At 44.8% G+C, this 21,352-nt stretch overlaps 1 protein-coding gene across 1 annotated transcript in view; it reads right to left on the reverse strand.

Annotated features, from left to right (window-relative positions):
* Window positions 1-21,352, reverse strand: part of LOC138511262 (aldo-keto reductase family 1 member A1-A-like) — a 253,297-nt gene that overhangs the window by 72,735 nt on the left and 159,210 nt on the right. Inside the window, exon 5 of the mRNA XM_069626813.1 lies at window positions 9,393-9,588. Within this exon, the coding sequence (XP_069482914.1) occupies window positions 9,393-9,588 (196 nt within the window). The remainder of the gene's footprint in view (window positions 1-9,392; window positions 9,589-21,352) is intronic.

The following is a 21,352-nucleotide window of genomic DNA, read 5'->3' on the forward strand; positions in this document are numbered from 1 at the left end:
ACAACAATGCAATGAGATTTTCTAGAGAGACCTAGATAGGAGACAAAGCAGAGCACTCTACCTGGGACACCTAGATGGGAGACACAATGGAGCACAATATATTACAAGACAGAGCGCCTTTCTAGGGGGAACTAGATGTGCGACACCAAGGAGAACACACATATAGATCATCTATGGAAAGTTCATACAAAGCCAATTGCTGGCTGCACTACCATTGTTTGTTGCCTTTATTAATATTTATCAGTTTCTCCTTTGCTCCGCACTTTCCACTTCTCCCCCTTCCATGCACTTTTCCCCTCCCCCTCTCCCATGCACTTGCACGTTCTCAATGTCACTGGGCCTAGTAAGATCGTTGTTTTATTCTCCCCTGTTCCCCTCCCTTGCCTTGTCGCGCTCTGAAACACTTGTGTGCGAGCGCGATAGAAATAAAATATCAATATCAACACATATCCCATAGACAGTCCCTCTTCTATTCCTTCAGGATAAAGATACCATGTGAAATGTGGCACATCCGGGGAATGCTCTGGCATGTGAAACACCCATTCCAACCCTTGCTTTCCGCAGACAAAATAACACTGTGAATTGTGTCAGTGGCGGAGAGACAAGAGAAGTATAAGATTCACATTCCCTTCTCTCTCTCTCTCTTTCTGAGAAAGTGACAGTCTGAAAGGTGGCATTCCTCAGAACGTAGGTATGAAACGTAGGAGTTTCCCTGGACAATTACCTCTCCTTTGACCCATAGGGGAAAGCCGTCACTAAAACACCCTTCTCGCACATACAGCCTTGGAGGGGTATTTTGCCTCTTCTCCAATCCTCACTATAAATCTTACCCTTACATTTCTCTTGCTCCACCTTGCCTACTGCAGTTGGATCTATTCTGGGTTCCAGGAGAAACCCTCATACATTTCAGATGGTGTAGAGTTTCATCAGTCTCATCACCTTTGGCCTGAAGTGCTCTGACCACATCTCTCGGATACTAAAGCCCTTCACTCACTTCCAGTGAAGTACTGCATTGACTTCATGATGATCTGCCTCTTATTATTCATGCTATTATTATTATTATTATTATTATTGTTAGGGTATTTATTGAGTGCAGACCTAGCTTCAGGAAGCAATGTAGTGCTTTGCAATCATAGGGGAAAGAATAAGGTTAGAGATCAGAGAAACAGGGAGTGGAGATCTGACAACAGGGGAGGGAGGGCAATTGCTAGCAATGGGTCTACAAGTAACCAGGGGGAAAACAGTGGGGATCATATCCCGCAGTCACAGCTTTGGTGTGGCCTGTATGATGTATGGACCTAGGTGTTAGGGACAAGCTATTCCTTTAAGAGCATGGTCTTGAATTCCTTCCTGAGCTGGAGAAACGAGTGGGCAAGTCGAATTTTGATGGGGAGGAGGTTCCAGAGTCTTGGGGCATAGACAGAAAAGGTCTGTCTTCTGTTTTTTTTCCTCGTGCACCAGCAAAGTTAAAGTTTGCACCCATCCTTACCTCTGGTGGATCGTAGGCCTCCGGAGATGCTGAGTTTCTCAGTGAGGTACCTTGGGCACTTCAGGTTAACAGCCTTGTAGATGATGCAGCAGGATTTGAAAATGATACTGGCTTGCATCAGGAGCCAGTGCAGTTTGATGACAGTTGTGGTGATGTGGTTGAATTTGCACAGTCCTTTCAGTTGTGCAGAAGCATGTAACCCGCATCTAAGCGGAGCCAGGGTAGTCGCTGGAAGGCCTCCCAAGAGGTCATTGCCACCATCCACGTGAGGTAGGACCAAAGCTTGGACAGAGGATCTGAAGTTGTCTTCTGGGATGAAGGGCTTGATTTTCCGCAGGAGGGAAAGTTGGTACTAAGCCGTTTGTGTCTTCCTTACTATGTGCTGTTTGAAGGAGAGGTGTCTGTCGATGTCAAACCCAAAGGACTTTATTTTATTTACTGGATATTTGTAAGGCGCCTATACAACAAATGGTGTTTCAAGGCGCCACAAGAAAAAAAAGGGGGGGGGACAAGGGAGAAAGATACAATAAGGTCCTACTAGGCCTTGTGACATCTGGATCGTGCAAGTGCAGAACAAGAAGTGCGAGGAGGGGGGGTGCTCGTCTGTGCAAAAACAAGTGCTAATGTGGATGGAAAAAGGGTGAAGAGCCGAAGTGCAAGTACTAACGGGAGGCCAGAGGGCAAGTGCCAGGGAATGCAGGTAGGTGCAGGGAAGGGGGAGGATGGGTGGGGGGCCTGGAGCCCCGTAGTACTCAGAGGGAACCAGGCAGCCAGTCAATGAGGCAGAAGAAGGGTTTAGCAGGGGAGGGGGAGGGTCTTGAGGAGCTTTCGGAACTTGTGGAGATCCGGCTCAAGCCTGAGAGGGGCAGTGAGACCATTCCAGAGGGAGGATCCTGTGGAGGAGAGACATCTACCCCGTACTCTTTGCTTAGAGAAGTGTCTGATTCACAGAGAGTTGGAGCTAGGGGACTGAAGGGCTCTAGCAGGGAGGTATTTAGGGAGAGAGGGTAGGATGTAGCAGGGCCCCAGGCCCTAGAAAGCCTTGTGGATGATGCAGAGGGTCTCGAATGAGATCATAGCTGTAAATGGGAGCCAGTGGAGGGAAATTAGGGCTGGAGAGATGCGGTCCCTGGGGTTGAGGCCAAGAATAAGTCCTGCAGTCCCATTCTGGATTAGTTGAAGGGGACAAAGGAAGGAAGAAGGAAGATTGAAGAAGAGGCTGTTACAGTAGTCAAGCCTAGAGAGGACCAGCGCTCTGGAGACATTGAGTTTCTGGGGGAAGGTGAGGAAAGGGAGAATACCTCTGAGGAGCTGCAGCTGATAGTGGGGCTTCTTGGCAAGGTATGTAATGTGAGGAGATTAGGAGAGAGGGGAATCAAAGATGACACCAAGGTTTTTTGCCACATAAGAGTGTGAGGGGAGGGGACCCATAGAGGACGCCATGCTTGAATAGCAGTCAGACAGTCAGGGATGAGAGAGGAGGAAGAGGAGGGAGAAGAGGGAAGCTTGAAGGAGAGCTGCCTGTCACCTGCACAACACTGGAAGTGAGGAGAGAAGGAATATATCAAGTGGGCCAAAGAGGCAAGGTAGATGTTGAAAAGCCATGGCGAGAGGATAGAGCCTTGAGGGACGCCGCAGGTGGAGATTGTGATAGGGGAGAGAAAAGGGTCAAGTTGGACCTGGGAAGGTTGGTTGGAGATGAACAAGGTCAACCAGTCCAGTGCCAGGCCTGTGATGCCCAGGATGTCATGTAGCCAATTTGTCAGGATTGCATGATTGACTGTGTCGAAGGCAGAGGAAAGATCCAGGAGGATAAGAACGAATGGAGAGTTTGAGTCAGGATTAGAGAGCAAGTCATCACGCCTGTTCAGTAGAGCAGTTTCTGTGCCTCTGGCAGCTCTGAAGCCACCTTGGGGCAGGTGTCCAGCTGGGTTAACCATCAATTGTCTGAAGAAAAAAAATCGAATGCCAAAAGACCTAATTTTTCTTCTCCCCCTTTGACAGAACATATATGCGGGGGAGACCCCTGCAGCCCCTCTGTCACCCCTCTGTTACCCCTCAACATTTTATATTAACATCCCCCCCCCATAGATATATGGCCAAATTGGGCATCCCAAATTCGGTCTTTTGGGATTCAGTCTTTTCTTCCTCAATCATTTTGGGTATTACCTCCAGCTGGGGTGTGAAGCCTTCAAGGTAGCAGAGAGCCAAGTCTGAATGTCCAGTTGTTTTGCTGTTGTTGGTCATCAGTAGGAGTTCAGTCTTGCAGATATTGAGCTTCAGGTAAGCATTGGACATCCACGACTGGATCCTCTTTCGCACAGAAATTACTATGGTCTGTCAGAAAAGGGCCTCAGAGTGATGGATTGCTACCCACCAACCCGACGCCTAAGGATGACCAACAAACCTGTTTGCGAACAGCTAATACACATACGTGTGTTTTGATGTTAAAACACTACACACTCAGGACTCCATAAACTCCTGCATGATTTATCTGTGCCGTACGCCTGATCTCCTGAAGTTCCTGAAGGATCACCCCTTTATCATCTGACTTAGAATCTTGCCTTTCCCTACACCTTTAATGACATTGTGAATGGTGGCAAAGCTAGGGGAAGCTCAGATATACGAGTTACATATTCCCTCCCCGACCCCTGCACGGCAAAGTGAAACTTTGACATGCATGCCAACATTATCCAATCCATTCAGTATTCCAGTATTCGTTTTGACTGGGCATTCTGGGCCTTGTAGTCCAAGGTTTATCATGAGGAAATCGAGAACTACAAGTTCAAGAATGCAAATTGAAAAGCAGGACTGGACTAGTGTCTCCCGAATGGAATGGATAATGGTGGCATTTAGGCTGTGTTCTGTAGCAGAGCCAGAGAAAGCCATCACATACGAGACACAGATTTATGTAATTTCTCCTCAAGACAGTTCAATGAAATCCAATTCAATGCATTTCACCGTAATCTAACCAACTGTTCTTTTTTTCATTGGTGTGCAAATGTTTTCCTTAAGGTAATAGTTGCCCTTCATGATCAATAAAGGCGGACATTCTCTGTGCATTTTACTTTTTTTTGCTTTGTTTCTTTATGTTTTCCCTTTCCTTTCCATGCCCTTACGACTTACTTTTTAAAAAAAATATCCTATTAATTTTAGTGTGATGGATTTTAGTATGGATTTTAGTATGGATTTACAAAGCGGAACCCAAGCTGGAAAGCAATGCAGCGCTGTACATATTGACTGCGCTCGGGGGGGGTTACAGGTAGGCTGCAGGGGTGGTAGAGATTGTCCAGAAGGCTATGGGAAGCTGGGACGATGAGCGCTCTGGAGGAGTTATAGGTAGGTCAGAGAAGAGTGATCAGAACTGGCAGGATATTCTAGGGTTCTCAGGTCCTTCCTGAAGCGTCGGGTGAAGGCGGGCAATATGGCAATCGGCTCCAGAGGTAGGGTGTATACCAGCCCCTAGCAATTCTTTGTTTCCAATCTGGTAATGTCTTGGTTTGCGGTGATCCAACGGGCCCTGAAGATGGTGAATTGTCCCAGTAGAGTGGTGTTTTGAATATACTGCTTCGTAGGTGTTGTAGACCGTCTCAAACATGATGTTTGTATCTCTTCTTATCGACTTCTTTTTATTGACATCTTTGTGGGTTTTGTATGTACCTCGATGACTGCATTTACAGTGAAAGGTACTTTAATTTTGTTTTTCATTGATGTCTATTTAAATAAAATATATTTCACTGAAGTATTCCATCCCCTCTCAGCCTGAAAACTTCTGATTCCACCGTTCTCTCATCATGATGGGGCTTCTTTTGAAGGCATTTCTATGCATTTATAGAACATTACAATGTATTTTTTTTTGCCTACACTATTACATCTCCCTTGTTTGATGATTGTCTGTGCATATTATTAAATTGTAGGTATGGGGGCCATAGGGCCAGGGAGTGAAAAAGGGAAAATGGTCTGTCCCTATGATAACGTCTTTCAGTATCAGGCAATCATGCTCACCGACATCATTATGGAGGTCTGAAGAAATCAAGCCAATGTCAAGTTAGGCTGTACTCACTTCTTTTGCCTCAGAATCCTCCTCTCAGGTGGCCAGGGAAAGACCATCGCTTTTGGATCCCAAATTTTGGTGGATATGCGAGGGAGGATCAGCTGGGTGGAGGGAACTTGGGGAATGGTGAGAGGACGTCCTTAGATGAGACACTGTATCCCTCTTCCCGCTTACATAATGAGCCCTCTATCCTAAAGCCTTTGTGGAATATTGTCAACCCTTTCCCTTCTCCTACTTCCAAACTGTTCCCCAGAAACGACACCTTGGTACTGGGACGAGGAAGAGACTAACTAGGAGGCCACATCCTCATTTCACTGACACACACATATATCAGAGACCAAGCAGAGATGTAAAAGCTTCTTTTATTCAATCAGACAATTCCAAACACCACTCTGGTACTGAGACAAGGAAGAGGGATATGGAGGCATACCAGAGGAGCAACAAGGCATGTCTGCCTAATGGACTCCTCCAGAGTCTGGCAAGATAACTCAATGACCGACACCTGGGGGCACTTAACACACCTGATGGATATAAAAATGCCCGCCATTCTGCGAGAGAACGAACGAGCTGTAAGAAAGGAAGCTGGAGAACCAGGTGTCTGGAGCAGTGCTGCACAGGAGAAGGGGACGCCATAGCCGTGGTCGGCTGTGCGAGGGTCCGGAGGTCCTGCTATCCGCCAGAACAGGTCTTGTGGAGAGTATTTGTGGAGCTCCCTGTGACCGCAGCTGCCATCAAAGGAAGCCAGGAAAGCGGGGAAGCTGCCGAAGAGTGGAGTAGCCCATTGTGCAGGACGGCAAGAGGAAGAGCGCTGCCGTGTGCGACCGTTGAGTGTAAAGCCAATACACGCTCCTACCGGGGCGCTCTGGTAACGTAAACAAAGTCCTTTACAAATACTGAATGAATGGCAAGTGATTAAAAGTACTGTTGAATACTGGAACAAGTATTGTCAAGATATCAAGGGAACTTAAATTGATTGAAAGCACTTGTGAATACCGCACAGAGTAAAAAGTATTGAAAGCACTTGTGAATGCCGTACAAAGTCAATTGAATGCTCATGAATGGAGTGAAGCACAAGTAATACTTGAATCAGAAATCAGGGAATATCATTTATGAAACAGGTATTGCCAAAGTCAAGGAAAAAAAACACAAAGGGTGCGCAAGTGAGAAATACAGTATTAGCACTAGGTTAAGAGGGGCCCTTAAAACACATGTTAAGACGGTCAAAAGAATACCAAGAAAGGTGTGAAAATGAGAGAGTAGGTGTTGGACCGAATCTAGGAGGGGCACATGAAACAAGTAGTGTCGAAGTCAAGACGATACCAAGGAAGGTATAAAGATGAGAAACTAAAGAGTGTCCCAAAGCCAAGTGGGGCCCAGGCATTGCAAGCTGAGAAAAATTTGTGTTGGCAAGAACCAGAGGAATACAAACAAGAATAATAAAGTGTTGGTGGCTAAGCCAGCCACGGGTCAGTGTCTTAAGAGTGGGACACTGAGGAACCAACTAAGCATCACCGTCAGGTGGAACCAGTGGCTAAATGTTGATGGAAGCCATAAGAAGGGCTATCGGTTGCGTGAACTGTAATGGGTGGACCTTGTGGTCCGACAACTGCACCTCGACCGAGTGCCCTATTTGAAAAAAGTCAACAAAAGTGTATTTGTTTTCAAGCTTATATGTTGCCACACCCTTGTATGACAAACTGAAGTTAAGAAATAGAACTGTTATCTTTGAAAGATGGGAGCTTTGAACTTTTGGGGAAGGAAACCCTGACTTGGGAAGTGTCCCAAGAACCTGTGTCATTTCTTGAAAGCTGAAAGATTTGAACTCTTGGGGACCGGAACCCCAACTTGGGAGGTGTCCCAAGGAACTGTGTTATTTTTGGAAGCAAGAAGGTTTGAACTCTTGAGGAAGAGAATCCCAATATTATGATAACTATTTTGAACTTACGGAAGGGGAAGCTGATCCTAAGCCAAGAGCTGGAGAGAGCTCTGAACTTACTTTTGAACACTATTCTTTTCAGGCTGTCATCCGTACACATTGTATACAGTTAGTTGTGAGGGCAAGTATAGGTTTTGGACACAGACTGATACTTAATTTGGACATCCTGACAAAGACTTTACTTAGTTTTCTGTAGGTAGGGAAATCCCACCTTAGCATTGGGCAAGTTAGGCCTTACTCCACCCCACATTTTAAGTTGAACCAACCTACTTTGAGTACAAATTTAAATCTGTTGTCTGTGTCTTCCTTCATGATACCTTCACAATACCTCAAATATGAAAATCATGTATTTTAAAATGCTTGGACTCAGGTTACAGGTTAACCCAAGGATGTCAACCGCAAGCCTAATGTAGTCACAAAAGTGTATACTTTGCTAAACAATCAAGTAAATGTCTAGTTTTGTTAAGCTATGTCTCGGACATACCAGCCCTTCACCAATAAATGCAACTGAGATGTATATCGGAATGATCCTCAATAGAACTCTACGAATCAGCAGGCCACCAAGCGTGCCTCAGATATCCCCCCCAACTCTCTCTGCTTGCATTTTCTAAATATTCCTCTTGAGAGAGGGAGACAGAGATATTGCGGAAGGATTTGTTTCTCAAGTAGCTTCTTCTCTCTGTCTTGTCCCCAGGAGTATCAATTAGGACTAGGGTATAAAGGCCCTATCATGGCACGTGAGCTCTCCTCAACAATTCCTTGACATACCCTTTCACTGGTGAGCTTCTGATACTAGACTTTTCACTGAGAATGGACATGAAAGGGGAAATAATGGACCTTTGGGATCATTCAAAATGCAACTGAGAAATACGGCGGTGGGATGGGGCATTGTGGGAAAAGGAAATTGGTGTGAGCCACAGGAAAGGGTGTCAGTAAACAGTGAAGGGTGATGAGGTGTCTGCCAGCATATCATACAATTATTTGTGCAGGACATGAGACAGAACATTGAGAACTTTGGGACACGGGGACGTCTTACCTAGATTAGAATAGGTTCATTTTCCCATGTGGTGAGAATCTGTGGTGATAAACCGACAGCTTCTCCACCTGCAGTCCAGGCTACTTGCCCTAGATTCTTCTCATAAACCTCCCCCCGGAAATGTTGCTTCCTTGAGAGAATCTGCTTCTCTTTCTGCTGCGCAGGCGTTGAGCACAGTGGAAAGACAATATTGGCAAATACATTTATTTTCATGATTCCCACCCTTTGATACACTGCATGCATGTCCATAACTCAATTTCCCAAACAGAAAACATTTTTGTGGCACCATCATGATCTCACAAATTGTTTTCCAAAGATATCCTAGGTATTTGGCGGTGCAGTACGACCCTACCAAAACCACAAAATGATGCTAGTTTAAGGTAAGTAGAATGTTCATGATTATCTACTATACGGTTCTGAAAGTGGTGTGTCCACACGTGTGTCGTAGATCCATAGATATGTGGACATGCCACAGCCAGACCCCAGACTCAGACGATTTAATCGATGCAGATAAAAATGCAGAAATCCCTTTTCCTCATTTGTACCTGTATCAGCCAAAAGGAGAATGAGGATGTTAGGGAGGTAAGATGGTCATCAGAAGTGGTAGTCAGACTTGTCATGTCAAAAAGTAAATGATCAAAAGTGCGAAACCCCCTGCCTAAGGCAGGGCAAGAGCTGTCCCAGTCCATAGGGTTGGCAGGATCATGGCCATTAAGCAAAAGAACACGCGACTATCCGCAAACGATATTTTTCTCTCTCAGTTTCTATCCCTCACCCCCCCTTATTGCTGCCAATCCTTTGCCACCTATCCCACACAGCGACTCATGAAGAGTTTCAAGATACATTAACAGCAGTCAACACTTGCAGCTCTGCTCACCTGGTTCACAACTGGTTTGTGCCTGGCCACCGCCAGGATCTCATCGACCTGCTTGGCGTTGAAATTGGATAGGCCAATGGCTCTGACCAGGCCAAGATTCACTAGATGCTCCATTGCCTTCCAGGTGTCAATGAAATGCGTGTCGGCATATTGCATGATTCCGTCTTCATTCTTGGGAAACATCTGATCTCCACGTCTACAGAAAACAAGACGAAGTAGAATTATTCTATCAATCATGAGGCTGGGATAGGTTTCTTTTTATCATGACATGTCAACAGAGCACATTCATCTTCACAGTACCACACAAAAACACATCTCTCTGATAGCGGGGGTGGACATCGCACAGCTGTTCAGCTATCGTAGATACACCTTCCATGCAACTAGGTTATACTCTGTGTACTATGGCACTCACAGTCATTCTCCACTACAGCAAATAATATATCTATGTACTGCAGCACTCAGTCATTCTCCACAACAGCAAATAATATATCTGTGTACTGCAGCACTCACGGTCATTCTCCACTACAGTAAATAATGTATCCGTGTACTGCGGCACTCACAGTCATTCACCACTACAGCAAATAATATATCTATGTACTGCAGCACTCAGTCATTCTCCACAACAGCAAATAATATATCTGTGTACTGCAGCACTCAGTCATTCTCCACAACAGCAAATAATATATCTGTGTACTGCAGCACTCACGGTCATTCTCCACTACAGTAAATAATGTATCCGTGTACTGCGGCACTCACAGTCATTCTCTACTACAGCAAATAATATATCTATGTAATGCAGCACTCAGTCATTCTCCACAATAGCAAATAATATATCTGTGTACTGCAGCACTCACGGTCATTCTCCACTACAGTAAATAATGTATCTGTGTACTGAGGCACTCACGGTCATTCTCCACTACAGTAAATAATGTATCCGTGTACTGCAGCACTCACAGTCATTCTCCACTACAGCAAATAATATATCTATGTACTGCAGCACTCAGTCATTCTCCACAACAGCAAATAATATATCTGTGTACTGCAGCACTCACGGTCATTCTCCACTACAGTAAATAATGTATCCGTGTACTGCGGCACTCACAGTCATTCACCACTACAGCAAATAATATATCTATGTACTGCAGCACTCAGTCATTCTCCACAACAGCAAATAATATATCTGTGTACTGCAGCACTCAGTCATTCTCCACAACAGCAAATAATATATCTGTGTACTGCAGCACTCACGGTCATTCTCCACTACAGTAAATAATGTATCCGTGTACTGCGGCACTCACAGTCATTCTCTACTACAGCAAATAATATATCTATGTACTGCAGCACTCAGTCATTCTCCACAACAGCAAATAATATATCTGTGTACTGCAGCACTCACGGTCATTCTTCACTACAGTAAATAATGTATCTGTGTACTGAGGCACTCACGGTCATTCTCCACTACAGTAAATAATGTATCCGTGTACTGCAGCACTCACAGTCATTCTCCACTACAGCAAATAATATATCTATGTACTGCAGCACTCAGTCATTCTCCACAACAGCAAATAATATATCTGTGTACTGCAGCACTCATGGTCATTCTCCACTACAGTAAATAATATATCTGTGTACTGCAGCACTCACAGTCATTCTCCACTACAGCAAATAATATATCTATGTACTGCAGCACTCAGTTAATCTCTACAACAGCAAATAATATATCTGTGTACTGCAGCGCTCACGGTCATTCTCCACTACAGTAAATAATGTATCCGTGTACTGCGGCACTCACAGTCATTCTCCACTACAGCAAATAATATATCTATGTACTGCAGCACTCAGTCATTCTCCACAACAGCAAATAATATATCTGTGTACTGCAGCACTCACGGTCATTCTCCACTACAGTAAATAATGTATCCGTGTACTGCGGCACTCACAGTCATTCTCCACTACAGCAAATAATATATCTATGTACTGCAGCACTCAGTCATTCTCCACAACAGCAAATAATATATCTGTGTACTGCAGCACTCAGTCATTCTCCACAACAGCAAATAATATATCTGTGTACTGCAGCACTCACGGTCATTCTCCACTACAGTAAATAATGTATCCGTGTACTGCGGCACTCACAGTCATTCTCTACTACAGCAAATAATATATCTATGTACTGCAGCACTCAGTCATTCTCCACAACAGCAAATAATATATCTGTGTACTGCAGCACTCACAGTCATTCTCCACTACAGCAAATAATATATCTATGTACTGCAGCACTCAGTTAATCTCTACAACAGCAAATAATATATCTGTGTACTGCAGCGCTCACGGTCATTCTCCACTACAGTAAATAATGTATCCGTGTACTGCGGCACTCACAGTCATTCTCCACTACAGCAAATAATATATCTATGTACTGCAGCACTCAGTCATTCTCCACAACAGCAAATAATATATCTGTGTACTGCAGCACTCACGGTCATTCTCCACTACAGTAAATAATGTATCCGTGTACTGCGGCACTCACAGTCATTCTCCACTACAGCAAATAATATATCTATGTACTGCAGCACTCAGTCATTCTCCACAACAGCAAATAATATATCTGTGTACTGCAGCACTCAGTCATTCTCCACAACAGCAAATAATATATCTGTGTACTGCAGCACTCACGGTCATTCTCCACTACAGTAAATAATGTATCCGTGTACTGCGGCACTCACAGTCATTCTCTACTACAGCAAATAATATATCTATGTACTGCAGCACTCAGTCATTCTCCACAACAGCAAATAATATATCTGTGTACTGCAGCACTCACGGTCATTCTCCACTACAGTAAATAATGTATCTGTGTACTGAGACACTCACGGTCATTCTCCACTACAGTAAATAACGTATCCGTGTACTGCAGCACTCACAGTCATTCTCCACAACAGCAAATAATATATCTGTGTACTGCAGCACTCACGGTCATTCTCCACTACAGCAAATAATATATCCGTGTACTGCAGCACTCACGGTCATTCTCCACAACAGCAAATAATATATCTGTGTACTGCAGCACTCAGTCATTCTCCACAACATCAAATAATATATCTGTGTACTGCAGCACTCACGGTCATTCTCCACTACAGTAAATAATGTATCCGTGTACTGCAGCACTCACAGTCATTCTCCACTACAGTAAATAATATATCTGTGTACTGTGGTACTCACAGTCATTCTACACTACAGCAAATAATGTATCTGTGTACCATGGGACTCATAGTCATTATCCACTGCAGTAATTAATGTATCTGTGGCACTCACAGTCATTCTGCACTACAGTAAAGAATGTATCTGTGTACCATGGCACTCAGTCACTGTACACTACAGTAAAAAATGAATCTGTGTATTGTGGCACTCACAGTCCTTCTCCACACGGTAAATAATATATCTGTCTACTGTGGCACTCACAGTCATTCACCACTGCAGTACATTTTTTTAAAAAAAACTTTTTAAATTAAATTCCAACCAAACAATACAAACCAAACAGACAGTGCATATATCAACAGATCCATTGTACATTTTACTTCGAATCACTGCTTCCCCTATCCGTCCCCCCATTTCAAGCCTGTACATCTTCACATTCCATATCTACATCCTGTGGCAGATTCTCCCCTTCCGTGGGTTCATCTGGGTCTCGGATTGACCCCACCACTGCAGTACATTATGTGATTGTTGACTGTGGCATTCACAGTCCTTCTCCACTACAGTAAATAATATATCTGTCTACTGTGGCACTCACAGTCATTCACCACTGCAGTACATAATGTGTCTGTGTACTGTGGCACTCACAGTCATTCTGCACTACAGTAAATAATGTATCTGTGTACCATGGTACTCAGTCACTCTACTACTACAGTTAATAATGTTTATATGCGTGCCATGGCACTCACAGTCACTGTAAACTACAGTAAATAATATATCTGTCTACTGTGGCACGTACAGTCATTCACCACTGCAGTACATAATGTGTGTGTGGACTGTGGCACTCACAGTCCTTCTCCACTAGAGTAAATAGTATATCTGTCTACTGTGGCACTCACAGTCATTCACCACTGCAGTACATAATGTGTCTGTGTACTGTGGCACTCACAGTCATTCTGCACTACAGTAAATAATGTGTCTGTGTACCATGGTACTCAGTCACTCTACTACTTCAGTTAATAATGTATATGCTTGCCATGGCACTCACAGTCACTGTACACTACAGTAAATAATGGATCTGTGTACTGTGGCACTCACAGTCATTCTGCACTACAGTAAATAATGTATCTGTGTACCATGGTACTCAGTCACTCTACTACTACAGTTAATAATGTATATGCGTGCCATGGCACTCACAGTTACTGTAAACTACAGTAAATACTATATCTGTCTACTGTGGCACTCACAGTCATTCACCACTGCAGTACATAATGTGTCTGTGTACCATGGTACTCAGTCACTCTACTACTTCAGTTAATAATGTATATGCTTGCCATGGCACTCACAGTCACTGTAAACTACAGTAAATACTATATCTGTCTACTGTGGCACTCACAGTCACTGTACACTACAGTAAATAATGGATCTGTGTACTGTGGCACTCACAGTCATTCTGCACTACAGTAAATAATGTATCTGTGTACCATGGGACTCAGTCACTCTACTACTTCAGTTAATAATGTATATGCGTGCCATGGCACTCACAGTTACTGTAAACTACAGTAAATACTATATCTGTCTACTGTGGCACTCACAGTCCTTCTCCACTACAGTAAATAGTATATCTGTCTACTGTGGCACTCACATTCCTTCTCCACTACAGTAAATAATATATCTGGGAGGAAGGATAGCTCAGGGTCAACGCATTTGTCTTGGAAGCAAGACAATGCGGCGCAACACAGGTATGAATCCTGATCCAGCTCTTAAAAAACCACTTGCTGGTATTAAGCTTGTTATAAATGAACAATAAATAAATATATAAATCGGTGTACTGTGGCCCTCAGTCATTCTCCTCCACAGTAAATAATGTATTTGTGTACTGTGGCCCTCAGTAATTCTTCACTGCTTTAAAGAACATATCTGTGTTGTCAGCCAAATGGTGGGGGCATGCTTGCGGCGTGTTGGGGGTGTCATTTGTGGCTGCATCCACCAGACTCCGGGCACCAAACTGTTGCGACCATCTTGCCCCATGGAACACATTTCCCAGGAGGCTCTGGTCCAAGAGACTTGAGCGTGCTGCCTCACAGCGGTGCCCTTAAGGACGCTGTACGCCGGTGCGGATTATTGCAGACCACAGCACGGGCGGACGTGGTGACCACCAGCAGGAAGATCTGGCAGCAGGCAGCATGTTAGGAGCTAGGGCCATGAGGCAGTGACTGGTGCTTAGGTGATCTCCTCAAGGCGGCATCAGCTTCGTCCGGGGCATCACACGGGGGGTGGCCGGACCTCAGATAAGTACTTCCGAGGCTGCATTGACAAACCATGTTTAAAAGCTCCAAACTGTATTTCTTAGACATTAGCGTTTTGCATGTGTCAGGGCGCGCTAATAGTGGAATCTTGTTAACCCTTACTTTGGTAACACGCAAATCACCAGGAGTATGTGACTAATCTTGGGAGCTATGAAACGCTGCTTGGCTGGGTCCCAGGTGCAAGGAAACGCATGCGTGGTGATTAGCACACCGCACGGACGCAGGCTCCATAGCTGAACTTTGCATAACTCCATTTTGAGCAATACACATCCATCTGGGGTATGAATGTTTGTAGTCCGAGCACAGTAAAAAATCTGAGCCTGGACGAAACTCAGTATGAACTACGTTTTGTTTTGTGTTCCATTTCATGCTTAGCCAAAAAGGCCATGAGTATTGTTATTCATGTGAAGAAACCACAAAATGTTTGTTTCATTACGCCATCATTATCTTGTTTTAGACTGCTTCTAAAATCATCGTCCTATGTTCCAGGTGATTCAGAGTTCTATTGACCTACCATGGGCATGAATGTTGAGACAGAGTGTGCTGCATGGGCGTATCATTGGGAGTGATGAGAGTTCATGATTTAGGTTGCAGGTGTAGGATGCTGGGAGTGTACTACAGGAGTACGGTTGGGGCAAGCAGTAGGATTTTATGTGGCAAGGTGTTAAGGTGTGTTTTTCCCTTAACCTCCTCCTACCTATCCAATCTTGTTACCGGAACCCTCTTTCTGGTTTTCCTCACTCCCCTTTCCTATCCACAACCTCTCCCTAATCCTTCTTTCCCCCACTGGCTACCTCGTGGTTACCTGTACTACTAAAATTCAGGAACTTGTGCCAACCATGGTGGGAGGGTCGATCCCATTCGGCTTCTGTGGCTCGGGAGAGGGTGTTGATAACCTTCCCTTGCTAGCCTGTGACATGTGTACTCTGGCACTCAGTCATTCACCACTATAGTACATAATGTCTATGTGTACTGTGGCACTCACAATCATTCTCCACTACAGTAAATAATATATCTGTGTACTGCGGCACTCACAGTCATTCTCCACTACAGTAAATAATATATCTGTGTACTGCAGCACTCACAGTCATTCACCAGTACAGTACATGATGCGTCTGTGTACTGTGGTGTGTTGTGTTTCTTTTAACTTATGCTTTCAGATCCGTTCTGACCCACCTCCACAGTCTTATTTTGCAGTTTAATATGCTCTATCTGCCCTCAGAGTTCTGCTCCTTCCTTTGAGCTCAGATACAACCGATCATGCTCTATCCCAGTTTATTTAGGACATGTTCCCCACATGTCTGCAGGTCTGTCGTGCTTGTTTCACATCAGTCCACAATGTGTAATGTGGTTCACCATAAGAACACGACTTATTTGATTTGTTATCTGTATCATAAAGGCCGAGGACCTAAGGCATATATAATGTATGGCAGTGTTTCTGCGCTCAGTGGATTGTATGTGTTGTTATTAGCAAACAGTGTGGAGGTGCTGCTCTATTTGTAGGGCCTGTGGCTGGGCCTTTTAATAAGAAGGAGGATCCACTTCCGGGAGTGAATAGTTAGAGATCGATGCTTAATGATAATCAGGGGGCGTGTTGACAAAGAGAAAGTGGCTTTTCATACTAGACGGCTTAATATTCCCATACAGGGAGGTTATTGAAGAGTTCGCGATGTGAGCATCTCTACCATCCCTGGGCCACCAAGACATCATTGGGCGCCTGTGGCAAAGAGCAGATCTTGGGACTGGAGACTGGAGTCACCCACCGATCAGCATTGGACTGGCACTGGCGCAACCAATACACTTTATCCGCTGAGTCTTGAAAAGTGACTCTCTGGCACGCAACACGTGCTGGCTGGTGAAACAAAAATTGCAAATTGAAAAGCCTCGTGTGAAAATGAAAAAAGATCTTTGAAGCATTAAGTGCATCCAGCTAATGGGAACACTCCCTTGTGAAAATGAAAAGAACAAATCATGTGTTTGAATAAACAGTACTTTACACACACCAAAATCACAGTGCAATTGACATTTGTACTATCGAAGCAAGCCCTGTCTGTTCTCCTTTTTTCCAACCTACTTTGGGGGAGCTGCAGGGCAGTCGCTCGAGCAAATGTGGAGACATGAACTAGAATGTGCATATCAGTCCCTTGTCCAAAGCATCCATCAATAGCACTCGCAGACCCCGTGCCATGGTGACAAATCTACCACCCTCGAGAGTAACTGCCCTTGTTTAATTGGTTCCATGTCATTTCATCGCGGGATGTTTTTTCGCGGGGTTTTTTAGTGCGATTTCTTTTAACGAAAAAAACCATCGATTTTTTTTTTATTTTTGTAAACCCCCGATTTACTTTCATTTCTATTTATTCCCAAACACCCACAGCCCATATATGTAATTTACTAACCGCCCCTAAAAAATTAGCTGGGTTTTTTCGAAAAAAACATCCCGCAATGAAAGGACGTTGTACAGTTTAATTATGCAAAAAAAAAATGTAATGTTTTTTACCCTGGTGAGGGCAGCTGTTTAACTAAAAAAAAAAGTTTCATGCTCGTGTATTTCATATCTTTTGCAGGGGATCTTCTGGGATGGTGTCAACTTGCCAACAAGGGTTCATTTTAATACAGATGACACCAAGACAGGTGCAAATCGTTAATATATTTTATTTCCAAAGGAGTGTGCTTAAGCATACACAGTGGTACGCTCCTCTTTTTTGTTGTTGTTGAATTGTTATAGTTTTTTAAATATGTTTTCCAGTGAGACATATTTTTGGTGTACCTGTGATCTGGTATGAAGAGAATCCTCTTGGCCCATCACTTGGGGTCCACTGTGCTTTCTATGTGAGGCTATCCAAGAGACCCATCTTCTGTCTCTTAAAATGGTGTCGCCCAGTCTTCGTTTAATATTTGCAGCAGTAACTATTGGTGGAGCCATTGTCAGGGCCCAAAATACCAGCAAGCCTTTCCCAGAGAGGTTTGTGCAGCTTCCACTGGACCTGCCCTCTGTGAGCAACCAAAGAGTGTCTCACTTACTAGTCACCAGGGATTTCTATTTCTGCGGTGGCCAGGGCACGGCCATCGCCTTTGGATCCAGACTCTGAGGGTAGACCAGTGTGGGAGAATCACCTGGGTGGGGGATTGTTACGCTCACCTGGTTCCACAGGGGCACCACCCAGCAGTTGAGGTCCAGATGTCCCTCCTTGCGATGCCCAGGTGCGACCAGTGGAAGAGTTCTGCCTGGAATACAGGTAAGCTATGTTCAGGACAGGGCAACCGGGGTAAACAGCCTCCCACCTCCCTGTAGGTCTGTGACCCTTCTGGACTTCTCCTCATCTTGTTTTAGATGTTGGCGGGTTCTCCATCCTGCTGTCTTGGCAGGGGCGCGTTGTGCTTGGTGGGCAATGGCGATCGAGTTGCTTCACTGATGCCAGCCCGTCTTGAGTCTTTCAGGTACGTCTTATTGCTGTGAATATCACTGTTCTTGCATGCCTTTTAAACAATGTCTTTTTCTTCCTAGGTACGCGCAAGTCCAATATGTGGCAAGGCGTCTGTGTGTCGCCGGTAAGTATGGGTGTTTTTGGAGCGCCTTGATGCGGTGAGTAGGCGCTATGCGCTGCGCTTAAGATGCCTTGCCTTTGCTAACCTGTTTATCTTTTCCTCTCCACAGGTCGCGGTACTCGGCCGGAGTATGGAATTTCCGTAGTGATGCTGATTGTGGAGCGGCTGGCGAGGTAAGCCTTTCGGCACAGTTCGTTAATTGTACAATGTCTAATGCCTTGTTTCTTCTCTTTTACAGGTCCGTCGATCCGAAGGAGCGCTGGTTTCAGGATGATGGTCGGAAGAGCTGCGGACCGCTGGCGATGAAGTTCAGGTAAGCTGCTGCCTTCTCTCACAATGTCTTCTTTCCTTTGCAGGTGCTGTTCTTCCGAGGTTCGTGGCTGAAGCTGAACACGGTGAGCGTTACGTTGCAGTAATGCAAACTAACGCGAAGCGTGTCAGTCTATTTGGGTGTGGTTTAAATAGCTTCAAGAAGGAAGTCCAGGTAAAATAGTCCCCTTGGTACCACACCCAAAAACACTACACTGCAAGCCTGGTTTCAAGGAGCCAGGTTATGAGGATGCCTCCACATGACTGGCATTAATGAAAAGTAGTTCCCAAGCACAAGTCCATATTCAAACATGAGCCTGGCGCCAAAGGCACCAGGACTTGCCCCAAGAAGGCCTAGGCTGCAATTTCTTGGTTTTAGTGGGGACTGGAGTCAAGACTCTCCCTGGCCCATAAATTGGCCAGGGGGTCATCAGAGTGTGGGTCGTGACAGGGATCTTTGTAATGGGGGTGAGGCAACCGATGGTGAGACATAGTATCCCCACCTTTCCCATTCCCCATCCTATTCTTTTAGGATTCTCCAATGTCCCAACTCCCCCCACCCCTTTCTACACAAAAACTGGGCCAAGGAAGACGGCGACAGCGCGTAGAGTAAAGAGGCCAACACTTACATATCTCATTGGACATGTCCCATTAGGCAAATTCAGACACTTGACCGTAATCACATTAATCTGATACCCATTCGCTCCCCCCACATGGAGAAAATGTGGAACATAAAGACAGACTCTGAGCAGGGTGAGACATGAAAAGGAGCAGATCTTTCAGGGCGAAGGCGAATCCACTGGAGCAGAACGGCCGATCGAAGGACCAGAGCGAAGGGTAGAGGAACCCTGAAGTTCCCTGTCAGAGGTTGTTGCCTATGGGAAACCGTGAAGGAGATCAGGGAGAACGCCAAATTGCAGACAAGAAGAAATCTGCACTGTGTTTCCAGGATGTGAGCAACCCTCCCGGGTGTACGACAGAAATGGGGAGGCGAGGCCAAGCCTGTTGTATCAACCTTGACTTGTGAATCCAAGCAGCAGAAATAAGAAAGTAATGCACACAACCAGTGAGTGAGTGAAGGCCATGAAAGGCCGGTTGTGTCAAGGAAAGACTGAAGCTGCAACAGTGTATCACACGATTGAAGGTTGCGCATGTGCTGATGAGAAGTGAAAGACAGCAAACCACTAATGAACTTTTAAGTTGCTGATAACTGTGAAGCCAGTGATACAGAGTAGCGGAGTGTTCCGGCGAAAGGAAGTAGCCCACGCAAATGTCTCTGCAAAATGAGTGTTGTATTGTTATAAAATGCCAAAGTGAACGAACTCTGAGATGCTCAATGGTCAAGATTAACCCAGACAAAAGGGGAAGTTAAAAGGTGATTGCTTGAAGAGGAAGATTTCTTGAACTTTTCTGATTGTGGTATAGAACTACCAATACTAAGAGATATTGCAGCAAATAAGGAGGAGCTAAAGTCGAATTGGTCCTGCAGCGGTCTATGATAAAAGCCTTGCATATTTAAAAGTCTTCGACAACAGTGAAAGGTACGAGCCCGACTGAGGGAGACCGGAAGCATGAAATAAGTTAGAGAAAGGGAGCTCCTAAAGAATGTGAAGTTTGTTTGTTTGTTTGTTTGTTTTATTATTTGTAATGCGCACCAGACCCAAGGGTATCAGGGCGCAACGAACCAAGAATATGCAAAGCTTAATTACAGTGAGTCATAGAGTGAAATACAATTCTTACAAAAGCATAAACAAGATACACTAATTATAGTTAATCCAGAGAGATAGCAGGTATTTCAATGGTATGGTGAAATATGTACATTGTTTGAATAATGATGAATTTGATGACACAGCATTATGAAAGTGTTTTGATTTTCGGAAAACTTAATTTCTTACACTTAATATCAGCCCGAGAAGGCCTTGAGGGGTTCGGCAGGGTAATGTGGAGTGAACAACTTACTGTAATGTAGTTTCTGGTTAAGGGGCTCTTCAGCGTATGGGTCTATACCCTGTTGCCCCAATATAAGTCCAGTGGTTTGAGAGTTATGCCTAATGGATGTCACAGGTGTGGCATACTTTTAAAGACTTTCCAGGATGGGAGAAGTGTGACATGGGGGCACGCCACAGATTATTTGAACCGTGGTTGTGCCCCCATGCTTGCACTCCTACTGATACTCTTTCATATATTAGCCTGAACTACTGAGTTAGAATATCAATCTGAGTGCATCTAGTACTTTGTATTAGTACTATTGTGAGGAGAGGCAAGGCGTACCTGCAAACAGAGCGGCCCACTTGTATCTGACACTGCTTAAACCTATACTTTTGTCACCATAGTATTCCACATAGGACCCGACAGCGGTTGCCCTAGAAAGGACGCCAGTGTCGTGCCCACACCAAGGTGGACGTCATCTGGGCTCCCGACACGCGTGCGTGGCGTAGCCATGACGACTCCATAAACATTGCACAGCTGAGCCGCGCGCCTTGCTGCGGTCGGTTCGCGTATGTGTTCTCGGCTATCGGGTGAGTCAGACACGCTGCGTGTCAGCGCATCCCCAAATCCGGTTAAGCGTATCATCGTAACTGCTAATTGGGGGATATT

Source organism: Ambystoma mexicanum, chromosome 6p (assembly GCF_040938575.1).
Source record: "Ambystoma mexicanum isolate Mex_15411 chromosome 6p, UKY_AmexF1_1, whole genome shotgun sequence".
NCBI classification, from domain to species: domain Eukaryota; kingdom Metazoa; phylum Chordata; class Amphibia; order Caudata; family Ambystomatidae; genus Ambystoma; species Ambystoma mexicanum.